Raw genomic sequence first — 21,017 nt, 5'->3', positions numbered from 1 at the left:
GACCTAGGGTCTGGATTTTGACTCAGCAAGTGCCTCATGGGTGCAGCCCATTCTTCCAGGCCTACTACTCAGTCCTAATTCACCATGCTGCCTTTCAGAAAACATTGGTACCACGCAGTTGAAAAAAGGGCTCTTCAGTCAGGAAGCACAGCCAGACGGATTTCTTGTGAGTTTGAGGCCAGCCAGGGCTACACAGTAAGACCTTGCCTCAAGGGGAGAAAAGGGGGATGGTGTCGATGAGAAGTGGGGGGTGAAGAAGAGGAGGAGAGGAGGGAAACATGACTCCCTGCTGGGCTTGAGTCTTCTGGAAATGTGGAGATCTTTGGCTCTGACTGCGTTTTAGGTGAGTAGATTTGAGTAGATATAGGAACCTGAATCTGTGAGCCATCAGACAAGGACAGCTGGGGACTGTCTCAACCTGACCCCCTGAGCCTTGCACAGGCAGCTTGTCTATGAGTCTCACCTGCCTACCTCCTCCCTCCCTCTCTGGCTGAAACAGGCCAGGGTTCCTCCAGTCTCTACCAAGTACATGTTAGGCATAGCTCCCTAGGGTGCAGGTCCAGGAGGACCAGAAAAGGGCTAAGATTGAGGATGCTAGCATGAAAGGGCTGCTGCCAAGTTTAAGAATGCAGGAGCTGAGCATCTCCATTCTTTCTCCTTCCCTGAGAAGCTCAGGGGGACAAGAGCAGTGCAAGCATCGTCCTGAGTGGTAAGGAGTAGCCTCCTCTTCCTGCTGGTAACTGGGCAAATTTCAGACTTAAGGAAACCTTGATAATCACAGTAGACCTCAACCTCTGGATTTCCTCATTCTGGGACCTCTGTCATAAGGGCATAGGGAAGGGCTAAGACACTCCCACTTGTATATCCCCCAGTCCTGGTTATGGGACAGAGCTTCCTGTGTGGGGCCTCCATGCAGTCTGAGAGCAATGGACAATGGGGAAACTGATGCTAGGTCACAGAGATGTAGGCAGATGGTGGGATCATGCCTGGTTGGACTACACTCTTAAAGGAACTGCCCCAAAACAGATCCAATCCAGCTACCTGGACCCTGAGGGCTCACACAATGGAGGCAGTGAGATTCTAAGGATCAGGCATGTCCTGTTCTTTCTGAGGGCTCACACAATGGAGGCAGCGAGATTCTAAGGATCAGGCATGTCCTGTTCTTTTCTTCATACTGTGCCTAGCATAGACAATTGGGGCTTCTGGCCCCGTTTCTACTTTCCTTTCCTTCCTCCCAGGTCCCAGCAGACCTACAAGCCACTTCATGCTAGCTGAGATCCACCAAGACCTCAACTGTTTGCCTACTTGGCTGTCTTTACCATGTCCCAGACTATTACCTGCAGAACCAGCTGCTGCCAGGCCATTGGCAGGGGCTGCCCACTGCCCACCATACCACCACTGCTCATGCCAGGCTGCTGGGCACGCTCCAGCTGCAGGGCAACATGGCGCCGTTCTTGTTCTAGTGCCCGTGTCAGCCGCTCGAAACGGGCCTCCTGTTCCTTCACCGAGGCCAAAATGCTGGCGGCCGAATGCACGTTGCAGTCCTCCATGACCAGGGTGCCAGCAGCCTGCAGGCAAAACAGAACAAGCTCAGGGTAGGGTGGAGCATCAACCTGGTGAGGCCATCCTGGGCCCCTGCCACCCTACTCACAGATCATAGGACTCTCTCCCAGGCCAGAGCATCCAGCTCTCTGGAGGGAAGCTGCATTGATTAAATTCTAAATTAAAAGTCATTAATCTAAGCTGGCCGGAAGCAGGCAACTCCCTCCCCGCGAAGCTGGGCCTCTGACCCAGGCTCTTTGCTTCCTGCCAAGCACAGCTGAGCCATAGACCAGGGGTTTCTCAGAGCCTGGTGGGAGGGGGGATGTGATCTGATAAATATTCTCTATCTTCCTGGCTTCTGGTTGCCCCTGATTCTGCCAGCTGATTCCAGTCTCATGGGACCACCTCAATCCTGTCCAACAGAGACCCACAGAGAGTGAGGGTCCAGCAGCAGCCACAAAGCCAGTATGGCCAAGTCAAAGCAGCCAGCAGGCAGGGCATGAGAGGCTGGACATCAAGGCTGGTGGGTGGGTGAGGACCACTACCTTGGAGCTCCTAGAAAGACTGGCTGTGGACTAGGAATTCAGCCTCCACTGGTTCACTATGACTCCAGGAGTCACAGCCACTCCATCCAGAGCAGGGGTTGTTTCTGCTTCTCAAGGCTGAATAAAATCAGGCTGAGGTTCTGGGAGAGCTACATTAGACTCCCCTTGCTTAAAACTGGCTTGTGCATAACAGGCCTGATCTAGAGGGAGTCCCCAAGCATCTGAGGTCCAGCGTTTACGGAGGCACAGGTTTGCCCACACACTTGCAGAGTGCTATTCCTTGAGCCCCAGGCCCCAGGGGATCAGAGGGAAGGGGCTTGGTGTTTGCGGTGATAAGCCAGCATTTTTCCTTGCCGCTCATTCTCTGGCTGACCAGTGTGTTTGTTTTTCATGAACAACAAAAATGGTCCAAGTATGCAAGGCTCAGATGCAGGCTCTTGGCAGGGTGGGGGTGGGGGTTGTACAAACATACACCATACTCAGTATGTGGCCTGAAGCCCAGTGCTGCTTGGGACCTGCTCCCAGCTGGTTCCACACAAGCCCACTGAAGCAGACTGCTGGACCACTCATCCCTGCACCAACATAGTGTCTGAGCTGAGAGAAGGAAGGCCCTTGCACGGGAATACCATGCATGTACTGGGTGATACCATAGAAGACCACTTCTGCAGCAGCACACTGGTGACACATGTAACCCAGAGATAAAAAGCACAGTCCCTCAGCAAGCAGCAAGGCAGCTCGGGGGGGGGGGGGGGGTGGGGGGGGGGCGATGAGGCCCAGGGGAGATAAGGAGTGAGTGTTGGCCCCCACAGCTGTTCACTTCCTCTGCACCTGTCACATGAATAAAACTGCCAATGTGACCCTTGCAGAACACTGGAGTGGGCAGAGGAACTGTCCTTAGCTAACCATAACCTGTAAAATTAGCCAAACTTCTTTCTGTTGGGAGAGGTGGTGGCCACCTCTAGGGTAAGAGATAGGAAGAGAGGTACAGATTGGGCTCTCTGGACACCATGGCAACACAGAAGCAAAAGGCATAGTACCAGCAGGGGCACTCCACCCCTCACCCCGCCCCCCCCCCTCGCCCGCAATCCTCCCCCCACCCCCAACAGCCTAAGTGTTGTCAGGATGCTTGATGAGGGTACAGGCTGAGCCTAGAAGAGGGTCCCACCCTGAAGGGGAACCTTACCCTAGGGAGGGCTGAGGTGGGTCATGGAGTCTGATTATCTTGCTGGAAACATCAGCCCACCTAACCTGAGCTTTAGAACCACCAGGCAGGGTGACCTGACAGACAGCTATCCATCTTGTGGACAAGTTAGCTTCCTTCCCTCCAGTGTAAAGATGGAGACTCCTGCCTTACCTCTGATTTCACCCCTGTGTCCTCCAACCCCTGTTAAGGTTAAAACTCTGTTGCTATGTATTGTAATGCTGAACACTGGCCCCCAAGGTCTGGCTGCCCCCAGGGACAAGGAGATCCTCAAGTACACCAAGTGCTGCTATGTGACCTTGCTCTTCAGGAGAGAGGTAGGCGGAGTTTCGGTTCCCAGGCTTGGGGTCTGAGGCAGGAGAGAAGAGAGAGAGGAAGACCCCATGAGGTAAGGGATCCTGAGAACTAGCCACGAGGGCTGGCCAGATGGAGAAAGAGCTACACAGTAGGAACACAGCAAGTCATACCTCGGGGTTATTCACAGGGAGTTAGATAAAACAGCCATAGAGGGTAGATATCTGCCCAGCTCTATTGCTAATTAAGGCTTATTATAAATATAAAAGTTTTGTGTCTTATATCCTGGGACTAAATGATCTAAGGCCGGGTACGAACCCCCCACTGAGATTAACTATTTACCACAACAAACCCCCATCTGGCATAACCAACCCTGGGCTGCCTGGAGATAGCTTCCCAGACCCAAGCCACCTCAAACATGCCACAGCTCAGGGAGCCAAAAAGATTCGCTCTGAAGGATATCCACTGTCTGGGGCTGGCTGGGGGCCCGGAACTCTGAGGCTACAATGAGAAAGTAGCCAAACCGCACATTGGCCTTTCCATTGCCCAATTCAGCTAGCTCAGAGCTAAATGACTGTTGAGTTTCCCAGGGAACATCCCGAACACTAGCTAGATTGTGGGGAGGTCGAGTCCTGGCAACTCCCATAGGAGAGCAAAGAGATGTGTGCTGAGCCCCTGCCATCTTCCCAAACTATGTGTACCTGTCTGCTCTTAGATGGGGTACTGACTCCAAAGTGTGGGTACCCATCTAGGCTGATCAGTGGAGGCCCACACATGAGATATGGGTGACCCAGGACCAGAACACCAAGAGACAGTGGGTTTTTTTGTTTGTTTTTGGATTTCTGAGAGTCTCACTTTATACCTCTTGCTAGCCTGGAACTCACTCACTACATAGATCAGGCTGACCTCAAACTCCCAGAGATCTGCCTGCTCCTGCTGGATTAAGGGTATATGCCACCATGCCCATCTCAGGGCATGGACAGTAACTCAAATTGCTATTTTTATATTAAAACAGTAATTGTAAAACTGAGAGTAGTCACACACACACACTTGGGAGGCAGAGGCAGACAGATCTTTGTGAGTTTGAGGCCAGCATGGTCTACAGAGTGAGTTCTAGGACAGCCAGAACTACACAGTGAGACCCTGTCTTGCAAAAACCCAAACCCAAACCAAACAACCAAAACCAGTAAATATTTGTTGTCATGGAAAGCTAAAACAAACAAACAAACAAACAAACAACCCAAAACCATGAATTTTTTTTCAAAGATTGACAATAGAGACTTCAAAGATCTTATCCCAGGTAGAGCTTGGGGGCACAGAGCTATAGATTTAGAGTAGGGGTGGACACCAACTATGCATCTGCTGGATCCCTGGGATTACCTCAGGAACATCCAGGCAAGCGTGATGCTGTGGACCTTTCCACTGGCTGCTATCAGCCTGGGAAGACCCAGCAGCTCCATACAACATCCCATCCAGGTCCAGCAACCAACTGCACATTCTTGTAAAATATGCAGTGGAACAGAATAACAAAGGCTCCCCTCCGTGTGTGGACGAATACCAGGAATGCCAGAGGAACCCAGGAACCTAGAAGAGGGAGCTGAAAGTCAGGACTGAGATTAAACTTGAAAAACTCAACTGCAAAAGAACAGCGGTTGCCAGGCTTGATGGCACATGCATGCGTTCTCAGTGCTTAAGAGGCAGAGGCAGGAGGATTATCACAAATTTGAGGCAAGCCAGCCCAGTTTCCATGGTTCAAGGACAGTGAGCACTGCACAGTGAAACCCTGTCTCAAGACAACAGGAAGATGGCTCATCGGGTAAAGAACTTGTTGCACATGACCTAAATCCTGGTCCCAAGAATCCACGTGAAAACGAGACACGGTGGCACACTGTCTGTAATCCCAGCATGCTCTACATGGAGATGGGAGACAGCCAGGAGAATCTTCGGAAGCTCCAAGACTAGCTAGCCTGGTGTATGCAGCAGTAACTACGAGAGAGTCCATGTCTCCAACAAGATGGAAGGCAAGAACTGATGTCCACAGTTGTCCTCTGATCTCCACATGTGAACTGTGGCATATGCACACTTACATTTGTACACAAGCACACAAACTTGTACATGCACACACATACATGGGTGGGTGGCAGGATTTAAAAACAAAACCAAAAAAATGAGAGTAGCCACAGTCACAGCAGTGAGTGACAGTGGCAGGGTTAGAGGCCTCATTCCTGTGCTCTCAGACGCGACGAAGAGGCCCAGGGCAGAGACCCTGCAGAAGGTAGCTGATCCGGGCAACAGGGCACAAAGGGAGGCTAGACAAAGTGTAAATCAGACAGGAAGACAGAGGCAATGGGAGGGACCGGTGGGTGGTGGAGAGATGGGCAGGTGAGTGGAGATGGTAGCGTCGTACAGACTGATGCAGTAACAGATGGGTGGGTGCTAAGTGAACGAGTAAGAGTGGTGAGTAGAAATGATTGTGGATGGGCAGACTGGGAGATGCATGGTGGATGAGTGAGAGGATAGATTACTGAGATGTGAAAGAAGGATGGGGCAGGAGGAGGCTGGATGGAAGGGGTACGGTGTGAGTGGGTGACAGAACGGGTATGTGCCAAGAGAATGAAGACGGCTGTGTGGGCACACAGGGTCCACTGGAGATGGGCGGTCTGACAGGCAGGCAAATGGTTGAATGGGAGACAGGCAGATCGAAGGATGGCTGCGGGCCAGAGAGCTGAGGGAAGGATGAATGAAAATGGAGAGCTGGGTGTGGCACAGTCCCAGCACTCTGGAGGCAGAGGCAGCAGACCTGTTAGCTATCTTGGTCTGAGTAGAAAGTTCAAGGCCAGCCAGGCCTACAGAGGGAGACACAATCGCAAAGAGGCAGGGGTGAAGGAGAACAGGAGGATGGGAGTATAAATGATGGGTATAAGAATACAGGTCTCGGGACCACAGAAAGAGGATGCCTGGTGGCTGTGTACTCTGCAGCAAAGAAAGCCCTCACTGGTTCTATGAGAGAGCAACAGGCACTATCAGAGGGGACTGGGATGGAGGCTGACAATCCCTGAAACCTAAAGCAGCATTTTCTGCCTTCTTGCTGACCCAGACATTCCTCCTCTGAAGGAGCACAGCCAAAGGCCTGGCCCGGAAAAGCAAATTACAGGGCCGAGGTCAATTAGGGTCGAGGAATTAGAGGAATTTCTTAAGGGTCAGTAGGGGGTGAGAGGGGGCCTGGCTCCAGGCCTGAGACCTTAGGAGCCACCTATCAAAGGCCAGAAAGACACTGGGAACAGTTTTACCTCCTACTGATCCATACTCCACACTCTGCCCATCTCAAGCAGGAAAAGAACAGGGCACAAGGGAGTAGCCTGACAGGAGCTGCATGCAGGCCCAGAAGTGCCAGGCCCATCCTCTGCGCCTGGGAGGGTATCCTGGGAGCAGCTCTGGTCTCATGCCCTCAGCTCTGCCACACAGGAAACATGCTTCCTATATATGGATGGCCAAGCCTTGGGAGAACTCCATCTTTATCTTGTCGTCCTCATTGAGGTCAGATGGTACCCAGAACCTTGGGAATGGCTTCTAGCCAAGCTCAAAAGGACAGGCACTGTGCCCAGACTGGGGACAAATCAGAGGAGGTCTGGAGTGTGGGGTTCACAAAACTCTGCACCAAGGCCGGGAGCAGTCTCTGGCAGGAGGGAGAGGGTCAAGGGTGCTGGGTTAGGAAGTAGCTGTTCTCGGCCTCTCTCGTCATAAAGATGCACCAGCAGGATTTTGTGAGAACGAAACATTTCTGTACGTTACAAACAAAAACAAACAAATAAAAATACTACAGAGTGTGGTCATTCTTTAAAAGTGACACACTGAACAACACATGCAGCAAGCATTTCAGGTGACGCAACAGCAGGAGCTTCATGTCTGCACAGTGCCTTCAGCACAACAGAGGCAGGGCAGAGTGCAGGCCACCAGCACCCCCTGCCCCCGCGCCTCTCTACTTTGTACCTTAACCATTTCCAAAAGACTGTGGAGGAAGCCACATGGAGTGGCATATTCCTGCATTCCTACCTACCTAAGAAACTGAGGTAGGAGAATCACTTAAGCCTTGGACAGTGGTTCTCAACCCTCCTAATGCTGCAGCCCTTTAATGCAATTCCTGATGTTGTGGTGACCCCAACCAGAAAGTTATTTTCATTGCTACTTCATAACTGCAATTTGACTACTGTTATGAATCATAATGTAAATATCTGGTATATAGGATATCGGACATGTGACCCCTGTGGAAGAGTCACTCAATCACTCAACCCTCAAGGAGGTCAGGTTGAAAACTGGGGTGGGGGTGGGGGGTGAGAGGGTGGTGCTAGGAGGTCAAGGTCAGGCTGGGCAACACAGTGAGACCCCGAATACAAATACACTGAGGTGGTAGGGGTCAGAGGGGACAAAGTTACAGAACTTCAGAAGGCAACTGTCCCACTGGGATTAAGTATTTCAAAACATTGAACAGTAAAGTAATATTCTTAGTTCATTAAGGTACTCTTATACTTTTTGGTTTTTTCAAGACAGGGTTTCTCTGTGAGTAGTCCTGGCTATCTTGGAACTCTACCTGTAGATCAGGCTGGCCTAGAATTCACAGACATCCACCTGCCTTTGCCTCCTGAGTGCTGGCATTAAAGATGTGTGCCACCATGCCTTAAGGTGCTCTTACATAAAAAAAACAAAAACTAACCAGCTGAAAGTGGATAAAATGATGTACACAGATGACATGTCTAAAGAGGCATAGGAATGACTTTGTATACACGTAGGCACAGGAAAACTATAAGGACCCACATCCTGGGGGGTCACAGCCGTAGCCGGGGGTGGGGGTGGGGGTCACAGCTGCTGCTGGAGCTCCTCAGCTCCAGTTTTGCACATATGAGAAGCAGAGTTATTATGGATATAAACAACTCTGAGAAAGGGAGAGGCAGTCATCTTTCCAACCAGGCACTGAAGACTCCAAGCCTGCTTAGGAAGGGGGAGGGGGAGGGCGAGGGATGCGTCGCTGCCTAGGGAAGCAGCTGGTTTTCAGGCAGCCTGCAATCAGATACAGCCTGGAAATTAGATTTCCCACAAAAGAGGCAGACCATTCTGGCAAAGGCTCTGGTTGGGGTGGGGGTGGGGAGACACATTCTTCAGGGACTTCTGTCTCCTAGGGTATGCCCATGGTGTCCCAACAGCATGGCCTCAGAGAATGGATCTCAACATGTAAGGGGACCCTCAGTGGGTTCTTGCCTCACAATAGTGGGGCACTTTAAGCCAAGGGTTGTCCAGGATCAAGGGAAACAGGTCAGCCCCAGAGCAAAGGGCCTTTGAGAGATCTAGGGAGATTAGAGGTTATAGTAGGGGTGAACTGAGACACTGGGGGCTCTAATCAAGGACAGGATGATGCTGTGGCCAAGGAGCCAGGTGACTCAAGGTGACTCTTGGGGGCTGAAGGGCAAGTGGGCGGATTAGTATTCCAGGAGCTGTGTCCTCTTTTATAGGAGGCCTGGTCCGCGGGAAGCTACTGCTAGAGCCTGGGCTCAAGATTTCTCTGGGGGCAGACACCTGTTCTCTATTTGGTTCCCTTCAAGCCTCCGTGTTCCATGAGACTCATCTCTCCATAGGACTTAGACATGGAAGATAGATGTCTCCCACTTGGGGCAGTCCCTGATACCCCATCCGTGTCTGACGCAGACCTCAGCTACAGACAATGGTGCTGCCTTTGCAGGCTCCGAAAGTGTCTCTAAGGAAGCAAGGAGGACTTCAAGTAGCTGGCTGGTGTCAACCTTGAGGGCTAAAGGCCACGAGCAGGTGCTCCCCCAGTATGTGTCCTCTCACAGGTGTCTAATGCACCCTGACCAAAATGGAGCCAAACCCTGTTTGGTTGGAGATGTTGCTGAGCTACTAAGGATGCTCCAAGGGATGCAGAAGTCCCTCCAGGATATTCCCCGTATGTACTCAAAGATGCTCAGTGCACTCTACCCAATTACAGAGGCTACATAGGTCACCCCAAGGCATGGGGTGAGGCAGTGAAGGTGGCCAGCCATTGCTTCTACTGTCTTCTCTGATTGCTACATGCCAGTGGCCTGGCATCTTACAGAGACAGGAAGCAAGGTACTGAGGTCCCAGACACAAAACTAAGCTTGCCCCCTTCATTTTGAGGTAGGTATGAGGATCAAAGTACCTTTAAAAGGTGACTAAGGTTCTCAGGAGTTTGGATGCCCACTCTTATCCCTAGCGATACTTATGACCCCATGGAGGCCCTGTCAAGGCCAGTGTCCTGCAAGATACAGGCCTCAGCGGGCAGGTGCAACAGTCACTGCGTTGGCTGTCAGCCCTGCAGACTGTGCTGTTGGCCTGCAATGTCCTTCCTCCCCCAACCCCGCCTCAGATGGTGGGACCCCCTTCTGCCAGGCCCCTCTATTACCATGGCAACACTCTGGCTTCTCTAGAAGGACAGAGCCTCTTTGTGGTGACACAAAGCCCCTTTGAGGTGCGCCCCCCTGCTGTAGTCAGAGAGCCTCTGAGGGACAAAGGTGGCCCCCAGTTCAGCCTCCCGGAATACAAAGCTAAGGAGATGAGGTGGGAAATCCTAGTGGTTAGGTACTGAGCTCTGACTATCCACAGAACCACCCCTGGTCAGGAGGAGTTGTCAGAGAGACCCCAGCACAAGCAATAGCTGTTCTCTGAGCTTAAGAGTCTTAGTCTTTCCTATATACTTTTAACAAAGGAGAAACTTTACTAGGTGGTGGGAAAGGCTTTTGAAACAAGGGGCTGAAATCCCAGCAGGAACAGGGATGCTAGAAGTCCTCAGCAGACTGGCAGGTGGGGGCCATGCCGCTTCCTGGATGGAAGGAGAGGTTCAGTACCATGTCTGCTGCAGGGCCTAGTGATGGCCGTCTTGGTTTTGTTCCAGATCCCTTTAGTTTCTATAACATCAGTTCCCCCTGCCATAAAGAATCTCAATGTCCCTGCTTGCTCTAGAAAAAAATGTGGCCAGGAACAGCTCTGCTATGCCCACAAGCCAACATCAGGCCTGACAAGGAGGGTTCCTCACTGTGGACTGGCTCATTCTAAGGTTAGGGATATAGAATCCTGAGGACAGAACAGGTCCCACATACAGTGACAGGCACCCTGTGCAGAACTCCCCTGGTGTAGTAGCTGTATATTTACTCCAACATCACAGTCTAGGAGGCCAAGAGAGGGTCAGGCCACCCTACAGCAGGCCTCAGCCCAAGATGGCTTAAACAGGGACACCCCCACCCCTCCTACCAGCTATCCTGGCCTGAGGGTCATGCCCACCCTGACTGCTGCTGATCAGGCACTTGGCAGTGCCCTGGCATGCTAGGCGCTCTGCCCAGAGGCCCTCACCAAGTGACCTCGGTCTGACCCAAAACAGCTTTGCTAACTAAGCCCCTAGTGGGGTAATGAGTTCTAGTGGAAGGTCTAGTGAGGTAGCGTGGGCTTGAGGTGGTGGTGGGGGAAATCAATCCTTTTGTGGTTAAGTGTACCGAAGCCCCAGGGAGACCAGCCAAGAGACCATTCCCAACTCTGCAGGGCCTCTGAATCAGCAAGCACCACAAGTGGCTTCGTCATAGGCCCATGCTGCCCTCCCCAGCCCGCTTCCCCATCGGCATTCAAGTTATCTGCTGACACCATGGACATGAGGATGCTAAGCAGGGGCCTGCAAATCCCCTCGGTCAGCTCACAGAGGCTCCTCCACCAGGGACAATAGTGGCTCTGCAGAACTGTCCCAGTCTCTGACAGACAGCAGCTGAGAAAAAAATGGAGTGATGCTCCCATTCATTTCTTCATCAAGGAAACACTACTTAGGCCTCGGGCAGGGAGACTGTCCTCCCTGCAACACCCTGGCCTGGCCCGGCCCATCCTGTGTGTAGTGCATAAACCAAGGTCTAACTAGTGTGCTGTGGAGAAACATGTGGCCAATGCAGGAGGCAACCTATGGCTGGCATGTCTGGATGGCACGGCTGTGGTAGGTCTGTGCCCACCTGGTTCTAGATGGATGGAAGGTCAGAGTAGGTAAGAGGATGCAGACACCCTGCCTAGCTCAAGGGACCCAGACCTGCCTTCATAGGGACAGGTGGGACTGACTCTGTCGAGATAGGGGGATGCTCAAGGGCCCCTAAATCCAAGAGGTTCTAAGTGAGACATTCACAATGGCAATTGGAACCGGTGGCTTTAGCCCATGAAGCCATGAATCAGGAGTTCGTGCAAACAGCACCATCCCACCAGGTCTTCTTTGACAAGAAACTGGCAGTACTCTCTCACTGTCAGCCACCATGGATATAGGAAGGGCAAAACAGGCCATGGCACTCAGAGCTGAGCCCTGGGGGATGCAGGTCACCATTCCTTTGTAACAGTGGCCTGTCTACATCCAGGTGACTCTCAGGAGAAATACTGTCCCTGGCATGACCTCCTGGTAAACAATTCAGAGAAGCAAGCAACACAGACGTCTTGTAAGGGAATACTGGTTCACTCTGGCCAACAGGATGTAATCTTTAACCCAGCTGTCAACCTGATGAAGTTCCAAACTATCTAAAACATAAGAGGATTACTTCAGTCCAATCAGTCAGTTACTTGGCTAAGGGATCAGCCCTAGAAAGGTGGGCTCACCTTAAGGGCTCCCACACTAGGGAGACAAGTGCAGTAATGACTCCTTTAATGAGATGCTGCCCTTCTTAGAATCCCTGCTCCCACATGCTCCCCTTGGGCTGTCCTAAGGGTCCATGGATCTTTGCACCTTTCTGAGCCCTGACTGAAAAAGCTGTAACTTTCTCTTCTCTTCTACTTCTGTCTCCTTCAGCCACTAGCTAGAACCTAAGGTTTGTTTGTTTCTGTTGCTGTTTTCTTACTCTTTGGGCTTCCTTACTCTTTCTCTAAAGCTCTCCTCCCCACTATGAGGCAGCTTGTCTGCCATGTGCTTACTGCTATGCCCTCTAAACTAACACCGCATCATTTTCTTCCTCCTTGCTGTCTCCTTTCCCCTCCTACTGGCAATTGCTGAGGATTATGGCTTTCCTGCCCTGGGTTGGGTGTTTTGTTTTGTTTTGTTTTGTTTTTTCACTCTAATAAAAAAGTCCTCTTGGAACAAACTTTAACTTTCAAACTCTTCCTGCCTTTTAATTCTTTTTGTTTAATCATTTTTTTAGAATGAATATATATATATATATATATATATATATATATATGTGTGTGTGTGTGTGTGTGTGTGTGTGTGTATCAATTGTGTGTATGTACACATACACACACACACACACACACACACACGCACGCACGCACGCACCTCACCCAGTGTAGACTTCTAGCCCTTCAGTGCTGCCTGGCTTCTCAACTCCACACCCCTCAGAGGCTCTGGGATTTGGAGATCCTTCTCTGGAGGGGGTGGAGATCTGAGACAGGATCATTCTCCTGTGTGTCCCATCTCCACTCTTTCCAAAAGGACCCCTGAATCATCAGCACTTCCTGTTCCTGAGGCTGTCATCATTTGAGACAGGACCCCTCTATGTACCCCAGGCTCAAGATGTAGCCACGGTTGACCCTGAACTCCTGTATGGCCTGACAGTACTGGAATTACAGGCATGCAGAGCCTGCAGTCCTGATGACTGAACCCAAGGACTGTGTGTGCAGGGACCTTGCCACTGAACTACACCGCTAGCCAGGTCTGGGGATTCTCTGCTGTGAGAGGCCTGGGAAAGCTGCCTCCCGCTGAGTCACATGACTGCATTTATCTGCACAGAGGGGAAGGACTAAAGCTATGACCCTCCCTCCCCCAACCCCTGCCAAAGGTTAAAGATGATGTTCAATGAATTGGGAACTGGCCACAAAGAAAAGGAAGCATCATAAATGTCTTTTACAAAACCACACCAAAGGCAGTTGATTGCAGAGAGGAACAGATAGCAGTAGCAGAAACTCAAGCCTGGTGGGGTAGAAAGCAAACTCAAGCTGCAAACAGGCAGAAAATGACAAAGATGACCAAAAGGCCAGGCAAGCAAAAAGGCAGAGAGAAACTCCCAGAGCAGAACAGAAGTTTCAACCACAGAGACAAGACCAGAAACTGCTGGAGGCAAGCCTCATGGGGGCTTGTCAGGATTATGGTCAGAACCTGGGTTGGGGTGAGCTTCCTGTCCAGAAAGCTGTCTGTACCTGTTTCTACTGTTAGTAACAGTGCCACACCCAAGGAGGTTAGAGAGGAAAAGCTTATGATTTTAGTCTAAGGTCACGAGGCTGTATTGAAGTGTGGTCTTGCCAGCAGGGTTGCAAGGTGGTCCAGGGTGTCACATGCTGGAGAAACAGAGCACAGGAGACCTAGGTCACCACCCTGTACAACAGATCCACTCTTGGATAACCATTAACAAATTTAAAAAAAAAAAAAAACAACCAAACATAAAAAACCAGGTTAATCTATTCAGGAGGGCAGAGCCCTAATCACTTCCTAAAGCCTCCTTCCGGACCATTCTTATTATCTTATAAAGTGAAATTAAATTTCAGCCAGCGGTCTGGAGGAAACAAGCCACATTCAAACCACAGCAGAAGCCACTGCAAGAGTGGACATGTCTCTCAGCATTTTACAAGTCTTATCAAGGTCACATGTCTTCTGGTCTCCCAGGTGTGCTGTGTCCCCTGCACGGTTCAGGAAACAGTCGGCCTGGTCCCTGCTAGGCTTGGTGAGTGTGGACACTGCTCATCAACAAAAGTCAACGCCTGCCTTCTTCCTCTTAGATGCTTTTTTTTTTTTTTTTTTTTTTTTTTTTTTTGGTTTTTCGAGACAGGGTTTGTCTGTATAGCCCTGGCTGTCCTGGAACTCACTTTGTAGACCAGGCTGGCCTCGAACTCAGAAATCCACCTGCCTCTGCCTCCCGAGTGCTGGGATTAAAGGCGTGCGCCACCACCGCCGGGCTCTCTTAGATGCTTTTATGAAAAGGAAGAGCTAATGGCTTTTTAAAAGCACAACACTATTCCTTTCTCACTTAAGGAATGTTTTTGTTTTCACCTGTTTAAAAGTTAGGGGCTTACTATTTTGCACAAGCTGGTCTTAAACTTCTGGTATCAAGTGATTCTCCTGTCTTGGGTTCCCGAGTACCTGGTGCGGGCCAGGGGCCTGGCCTTGCGGTCTTCAGAAACACTAAACCGCTCTGAAACCCTTCAGCAAGCAGCAGGTGAAGCCTTATTTTCAGCCTCATGACTGCTCCACTCCCTGTCACACTGCTCCTCAGAGTAAAGCTAAATCACCCAGAGCCCTAGACTCTAAAGAAGCAGTTAAGCCGGGCAGAGGTGGCACATGCCTTTAATCCCAGCACTTGGGAAACTGAGGCAGGCAGATCTCTGTAAACTGAGGCCAGACTGGTCTACAAAGCAAGTCTGGGACAGGCCTGTTACAGAGAGAAATCCCGCTCAGAAAATGGGAGAAGAAAGAAGGCGCAGCAGTGGTGCCACGCTCCTTTATTTACCAACGATTTAAGGGCGAAGCCAACATGTGGTTCGGGGCTACCTTGAACCCCTGACTCAAGGTATTCTTCTGCCTCAATCTTCTGTGAAGCTGGAATTTGAGAAATACGAGTCACTGCCTGCTTAGTACCTCAGCTCCTTTTTGCTAGTGTTTTTTTGTTTTGTATTTATGACTTTTAATTATCATTAAAGACTGAGTAGTTTAAAAATGACAATAATTCAGTAAGTCATTTTGAGTTAATAAAAAGCCATCAACTTAAGACTAATATTAAAAATATAAAATAGTGCTGAGTGGGGGTACAGCCTTTAATCCCAGACCTTGGGAGGCAGAGGCCTACAGGACAGCCACAGCTACTCAGAAAAACCCTGTCTGGAACCACTCCCACTTCCAAACATACGTACATACATGCATGTGTGTGTGTGTGTGTGTGTGTGTGTGTGTGTGTGTGTAAAACAGAGATCAGGAAAAATAAGCAAAACAAAACTCACTGGACACCACTGTATATTTCTAACACATCAATTTATTCTGAAAATTGACAATTCAGAGAACTTAAAATATGCATTTATCCTGCTTTTCCAGAAAAAAAAAAAAACCACCTATATTCAAGGAAACTATGTTTTTTTGTCTTTTATTTTAAACCCTGTTTTATTATAAACATGTATAAGCAGTGTGCCAAGGACATTTTCATGCACGTGTATTGTATGTTCTGATCATAGTTATTCTACTACTCTCTCATCTTCTTTCCACTTCCTGACTGCCCTTCCCAGTTAATCCCCTCCCACTTCTTTCTTGTTTTATGAATCCTGAGGCCGGGCCCCCTCTGTGAGGGGAAGATGGCAGGGCTAATCTTGTGCAGATCTCATGGATGACAACAGCTGATCAGGCTTCAGGAACCAATGGCCTTGTCCTGCCAGGATTGAGTGTTCCTCACCATTCCTGCCTCTCCTCCAGTTACTGCATTCCCCTGACCTGTATCTTCTCCTATGGTGCTCTCGAAGTCCTGAAGGAACGGTGTAAATGTCCCATTTATGGCTGATCACTTGTGAGCCTTGGAAGTTATCACTGTCTACTGCAAAAGTAAGTTTCTCTGACCAAAGCTGACAGTGGCATTAATCTATGGGCATAAATACAGACACTTAGAAGGAATCTGGTGGGCAAATTATGTCCACTTACCAAAACAGCAGCTGTAGCACGCATGCTAGGGTCTATGGACTACCAAGCCATGGGCTTCTGCCCATGTCTACAGTACCAGGTATGAATAGACCTCAACTCCAATGAGAAAGTGGCAGGCTGCCTTCATAATAAATGCCCATATTGCAGCAGGGGCACAACTTGTCTGGCAGTCAGGAGGATGCATGGAGGGTCCATGGCTCTATTACTCAGAATTCTCTAAACAAACAGAACTGGTAGAATTAATATATAGGGTTTATTACAAGCTGTGGTCAAAGTCGTTCAACAACACTATGTTTTAGAAGGCCAAGAATACCATAATAGTTCAGTCCACAAGACTGAATGTGTTAGATGTCTCAACTGAGTGTTGGAGTCCTGGAGGATTTCTTGAGAGATGCTGTTATCTTACCAGTCTCAGTTAGAATGTTGAAGAATTATGTTCTAATACCAGCAAAGTAGCGCTTCAGCAACAGGATAGAAAACTTGCCAGCAAGAGTGAAGGCAAGCAGGCAAAAAGCAAAACCTTCTATGGCGGTTTGAATATGCTTGGCCTAGGGAGTGGCTCTATTGGGAAGTATGGCCTTGAAGGAGGTGTGTCACTGTGGAGGCAGGGCTTTGAGGTAATATATATGTTCATGTTCTGATCAGTGTCTCACACAGTAGTCTCCTGCTGTTTGTTGCCTTTGAATCAAGATGTAGAACTCTTGCCCCCGGCAGTTGTGGAGCACGCCTTTAATCCCAGCATTTGGGAGGCAGAGGCAGGCGGATTTTCTGAGTTCAAGGACAGCCTGTTCTACAAAGTGAGTTCCAGGACAGCCAAGGTTATACAGAGAAACCAAAAAAAAAAAAAAAAAAAAAAAAAGGGAAGAAGTTGTTTCAGAGGAAAATTTTAGTACGTTGCCTTGTTCTTGTGATATTTTGGTGAGAAGATTCAGATTCATTCATTTCATTGACAAAGGAAATCAAATCAACCAAGTTTAGACACTGTCCTGTGATCCACTGTTATGAGGAGTATTTTGATCAAGTGTAGCAAGCTTAGAAAGCAAAAATACAAAATGTGTGGTTCAAAGAGTAAAGGGGCACCAGGACATGCGATGGAGTTGAATCCTATGCTGAAGAAAACTACATGGAATTAAGGGAGTGCTGACCTCTGGACAAGATCCTACCCAGCTAAGCATATTATGTTTGCAGTTGAACAAGGGATAGTTATATCATATTAGATGTTATTATGACCTGGTTATTGTTTTCATTTGGAACATTTCATTTTATCTGGAATGAACTACAGTCCAGAAATGGAGGACAGACCTGTGATCCAGATCTTGAGGCTGGAAGACACAGGCTTTTGACCCAAATCTTGAGGCACTGTGGCCGTGAATAGCTTAGGGCTAGGCACAGTCGTACATACCTTTAATCCCAGGAGACAAAAATCAAGCATATTTCTGAGTGCAAGGCCAGCCTGGCACAGAGCAAGTTCTGGGTGAAGAAAAGCTTAAGTCCAGGTGTGGTGGTACACACCGTTATTCTAAGCATTCAGGAGGCAGATCCATGCAGATCTCTTGAGTTCAAGGTCAGTCTACAGAGCAAGTTCCAGGATAGTCAAGCTTAGGCAGTGAATGAAATCACTGAAAACAGAAAGCTGGTAAAGATTTAATAGAACAAGGAGGCTGACTATGTTCAAGCCCCAGTAAGTAGCAGAACTCAGCAGCTTTGGCTATATGGCTCTGGCTTTAGAGTCAAGGACAGAAGAGACTACTGGGACAATGGATGCTGGTTAGTTGGAGCTAAGAAATTAGTGGTGGTTAAGAAGAGATCAACATCAGGCCGGGCAGTGGTGGCACATGTCTTTAACCTCAGCACTTGGGAGGCAGAGGCAGGCAGATTTCTGAGTTCAAGGCCAGCCTGGTCTACAGAGTGAGTTCCAGGACAGCCAGAGCTGTACAGAGAAACTCTGTCTTGAAAGAAAAAAAAAAAAAAAAAGAGAAGAGAGAGACCAGCATCACTGATCATCTTTTGGGAAATGTTTCCTGAAAGCACAAAGAAGTTGTGTTCCAGAGATAATCAAGGTTGTACCTTGTGCTGCAACTGGATTTGGTAATATGTAAGAGTTACCCAGATGGTTGGGTTTTGATGGCATGAAGAGGTCATGGAGAGCAGCTGAGGCTCGGCACTGTGAGAGCCCACTGGTGAAGGTGCAGCCTCAGGTGCAGTTGATGGTCCAGGACTGAAGGGGTCATCAAAGAGGTTGAGATTGGCACCATGAAGTGAGTCTATGAGAGACTATTGGTAAAGCCTAGTTGCATTGGAAGACCCCAGTGTATTGGAGATGCCAGTACCATAGGACGATCACCGAGAACAGCAGTGGCAATGGAGTGGAGTTAACTTGAGCCTAGGTTGCCACAGACAGCAGAACTGGAGAAGTGAGTGCTCCAAGCCCTTTGGAGGAGCCCAGAAGAGCATGTGTGAATCCCAGACACTGGAACAATAGCTATAACACTGAAGTTGCCTTGGAGACTCCAAGATGTTAGAGATGCCACAGCAGTGGGTTACCTGCTGAAGACAGCTGCTAACGGGGAGTTGGGATCAGCCCAGGAAAAAGTAGTGTGTTGCAGTCAACAAAGATGAAAGGAGCTGGAGATCTGAAGAGCGCTTTGACATCAGACATGGAGATGTGCAGAGTTTGGAGTTCACAGATGAGGTAAGTTAATGGCCAAGATCATCCATCATAACAGCTAAGATTGTTGATGACAATAATCCCCAAAAGAGCCTGCACAGAGGTTTCTGTCTCTATGAGGGCTGACCACTAGGGAGTTAGCTTCCATCTAAGCTCCAACCTCCCATCTCCACTTCTCTGTGTCCTATAGTCAGAGTGAGTGATGTTTTCAGCAATGGTGTCTAAGGTCTAGTTGTGGCAACTGCCTCAAGGCCTTCCTTGGCCAACAATTTATAAGGAGGTGACTCAGTTCTGTCTCTAAGATTATCATTTACCAGCCTATGGCTTCTGACAGCAACTTTCCTCACCACGAAGGTGCCTCTGCTCACACATTTTCTTTTTCCATTAGCTTACCAAGAACCAGATTCCCTCATGGCTGTTCCATACATTTTTAGTTTTAGATGCCCTTCCCTCCTGTGCCTGAGAGCCCCTCCTCCATTTTCATATCACCTGTATTGTGCTATCACCCCCGACTGCCTTTATCCCTGTCTCATGGGCCCACTTCTAGTTTCCTGGATGCTACAGACACTCCAGATTATGTGACATATTGTATTTATTGATTTGCATATGCTTAACTGTTCCTGCATTTCCAACATTCAAAGTACCTTGATTATAAACTTTCATGCTGTAGTCATTTTTGAGTCTAAAAGACCTCATTTAATAATAAAAATTCCTTGTGTGTGCACACTACATTTGGGGGGGGGGTGTTTTGAGACAGGGTTTCTCTGTTTAGCCCTGGCTGTCCTGGAACTCACTTTGTAGGGTACTGAAATCACCCACAACTACTGTGGTGCAGTTAATGGAGATCCCATTCCTGTCTCCCTTTTGCTAAGGACTCAAAAAACTTTTTTTTTTTTTTACAACATTTATATATAGAAGTGGAAAGGTCAGAGGACAACTTTTTAAGAGTCATTTCTCTTTTTCTACCACATGGATCCCAAAGAGCCAGACTCATGTCATTAGGCTTGGTGGCAATGCCTTTACCCACTGAGCCAGAGGACATCTGTAGTGAGTTCCTGGCTGACTTGTTCTAAGTGAGCAGTTAGATGGGTCCCTGGTGTTCTCTTGCCTTAGCTGGTCTTTGCTTGTGCTGGGTGCTGTGTGACAGAAGAGTATGTGTGAGCCTGTTGCTTCACGGCTGTTTCAGTTACCTGCACTAGAGTGTGGGGGAGGGGAGGTGGTAAGGCATTGTCTGAGTGGGGTCCCCACTTCCTCTGACCCTGGGGTTTCATTTCACTCCCCAGTGGAAGCTGGTTAGCCATGCATTCCATCAGAAGCTCCCAGATGCTTCTATATTACCTACCATTCAAAGCTAGCTCTGAAATTCCTGCAAGAAGTAGCAAGACAGACACTATGCTTATAAATACATGTAACAAGAGTGTGACAGTCACTGATAAGAAACATAGCCACCAGAACACCGTAAGACAAAAATCGTGTGACGGTGGTACATTTGTCTCTTGATATCTTGTACTGTATTCACTTTCCTTGTGATAAGTCACATAATGGCTATGACATGAGATGAATTCTTTCTAGAATTTTCCATTTAACATTTCTGAACCAGGGTCAACCACTGGTTGCAAAGACTGAGGAAAAGAGGAAGATACTGTAGACCTGTGTCATCAAAAAGGAGCCAATCAATGATCAAAGACCTAACAGGAAAAACTCCAGAGCCAAATGACTTCACTGCTTAACTCTACTTAACATTTGAACACTCAGAAACTAACACTAATCTTGCTCCAACTCTACCCAGAAAATTAGAGTATATTGCCAGACTCGTGATGTGCTGCCATCTTGACAGTAAACACAAAGACACAAGGAGAGAAGAAAATTATAGCTCTATATAACCAGTAAATCCTGAAGCAAAGGGCTTCAATTCAGAAACACGTAAGGAGGATGATAACTTCTACCCATGTGGCACCTGGATGGTTCAATATATAAGAGTCACTATGTTCAATCTGTCACACTAAAATAACAATCATCAATGTACCACACTAATACATTAATCAAGGAAAACTAAGGGGAACAAAAACCATGCAAATGAATACAGAAGAGGCTGGAGAAATGGTTTAGCAGTTAAGAGCACTG

The 21,017-nt window shown here is 48.7% G+C and overlaps 1 protein-coding gene across 9 annotated transcripts in view; it reads right to left on the bottom strand.

Moving 5' to 3' along the window:
- Arvcf (armadillo repeat gene deleted in velocardiofacial syndrome) overlaps positions 1 to 21,017 on the bottom strand; it is a 58,895-nt gene that overhangs the window by 16,349 nt on the left and 21,529 nt on the right. For 6 of the 9 annotated variants that reach the window (XR_001781781.1, XR_001781782.1, NM_033474.3 and 3 more), the window contains one exon: positions 1,338 to 1,568. The exons of 1 other annotated variant lie outside the window; for it this stretch is intronic. Coding sequence is in view for 6 of the 8 variants with exons in the window: in NM_033474.3 (NP_258435.2) it covers positions 1,338 to 1,550 (213 nt within the window). In the remaining 2 variants the exon portion in view is untranslated. Of the gene's footprint in view, positions 1 to 1,337; positions 1,569 to 9,769; positions 9,946 to 21,017 lie in introns of those variants that run through there. 2 more of the 9 variants (NM_001272028.1, NM_001272030.1) reach the window with 1 other exon arrangement.

Source organism: Mus musculus, chromosome 16 (assembly GCF_000001635.26).
Source record: "Mus musculus strain C57BL/6J chromosome 16, GRCm38.p6 C57BL/6J".
NCBI classification, from domain to species: domain Eukaryota; kingdom Metazoa; phylum Chordata; class Mammalia; order Rodentia; family Muridae; genus Mus; species Mus musculus.
The sequence above is the reverse complement of the archived record's forward strand: the minus strand, read 5'-3'. Positions and strand labels throughout refer to the sequence as shown.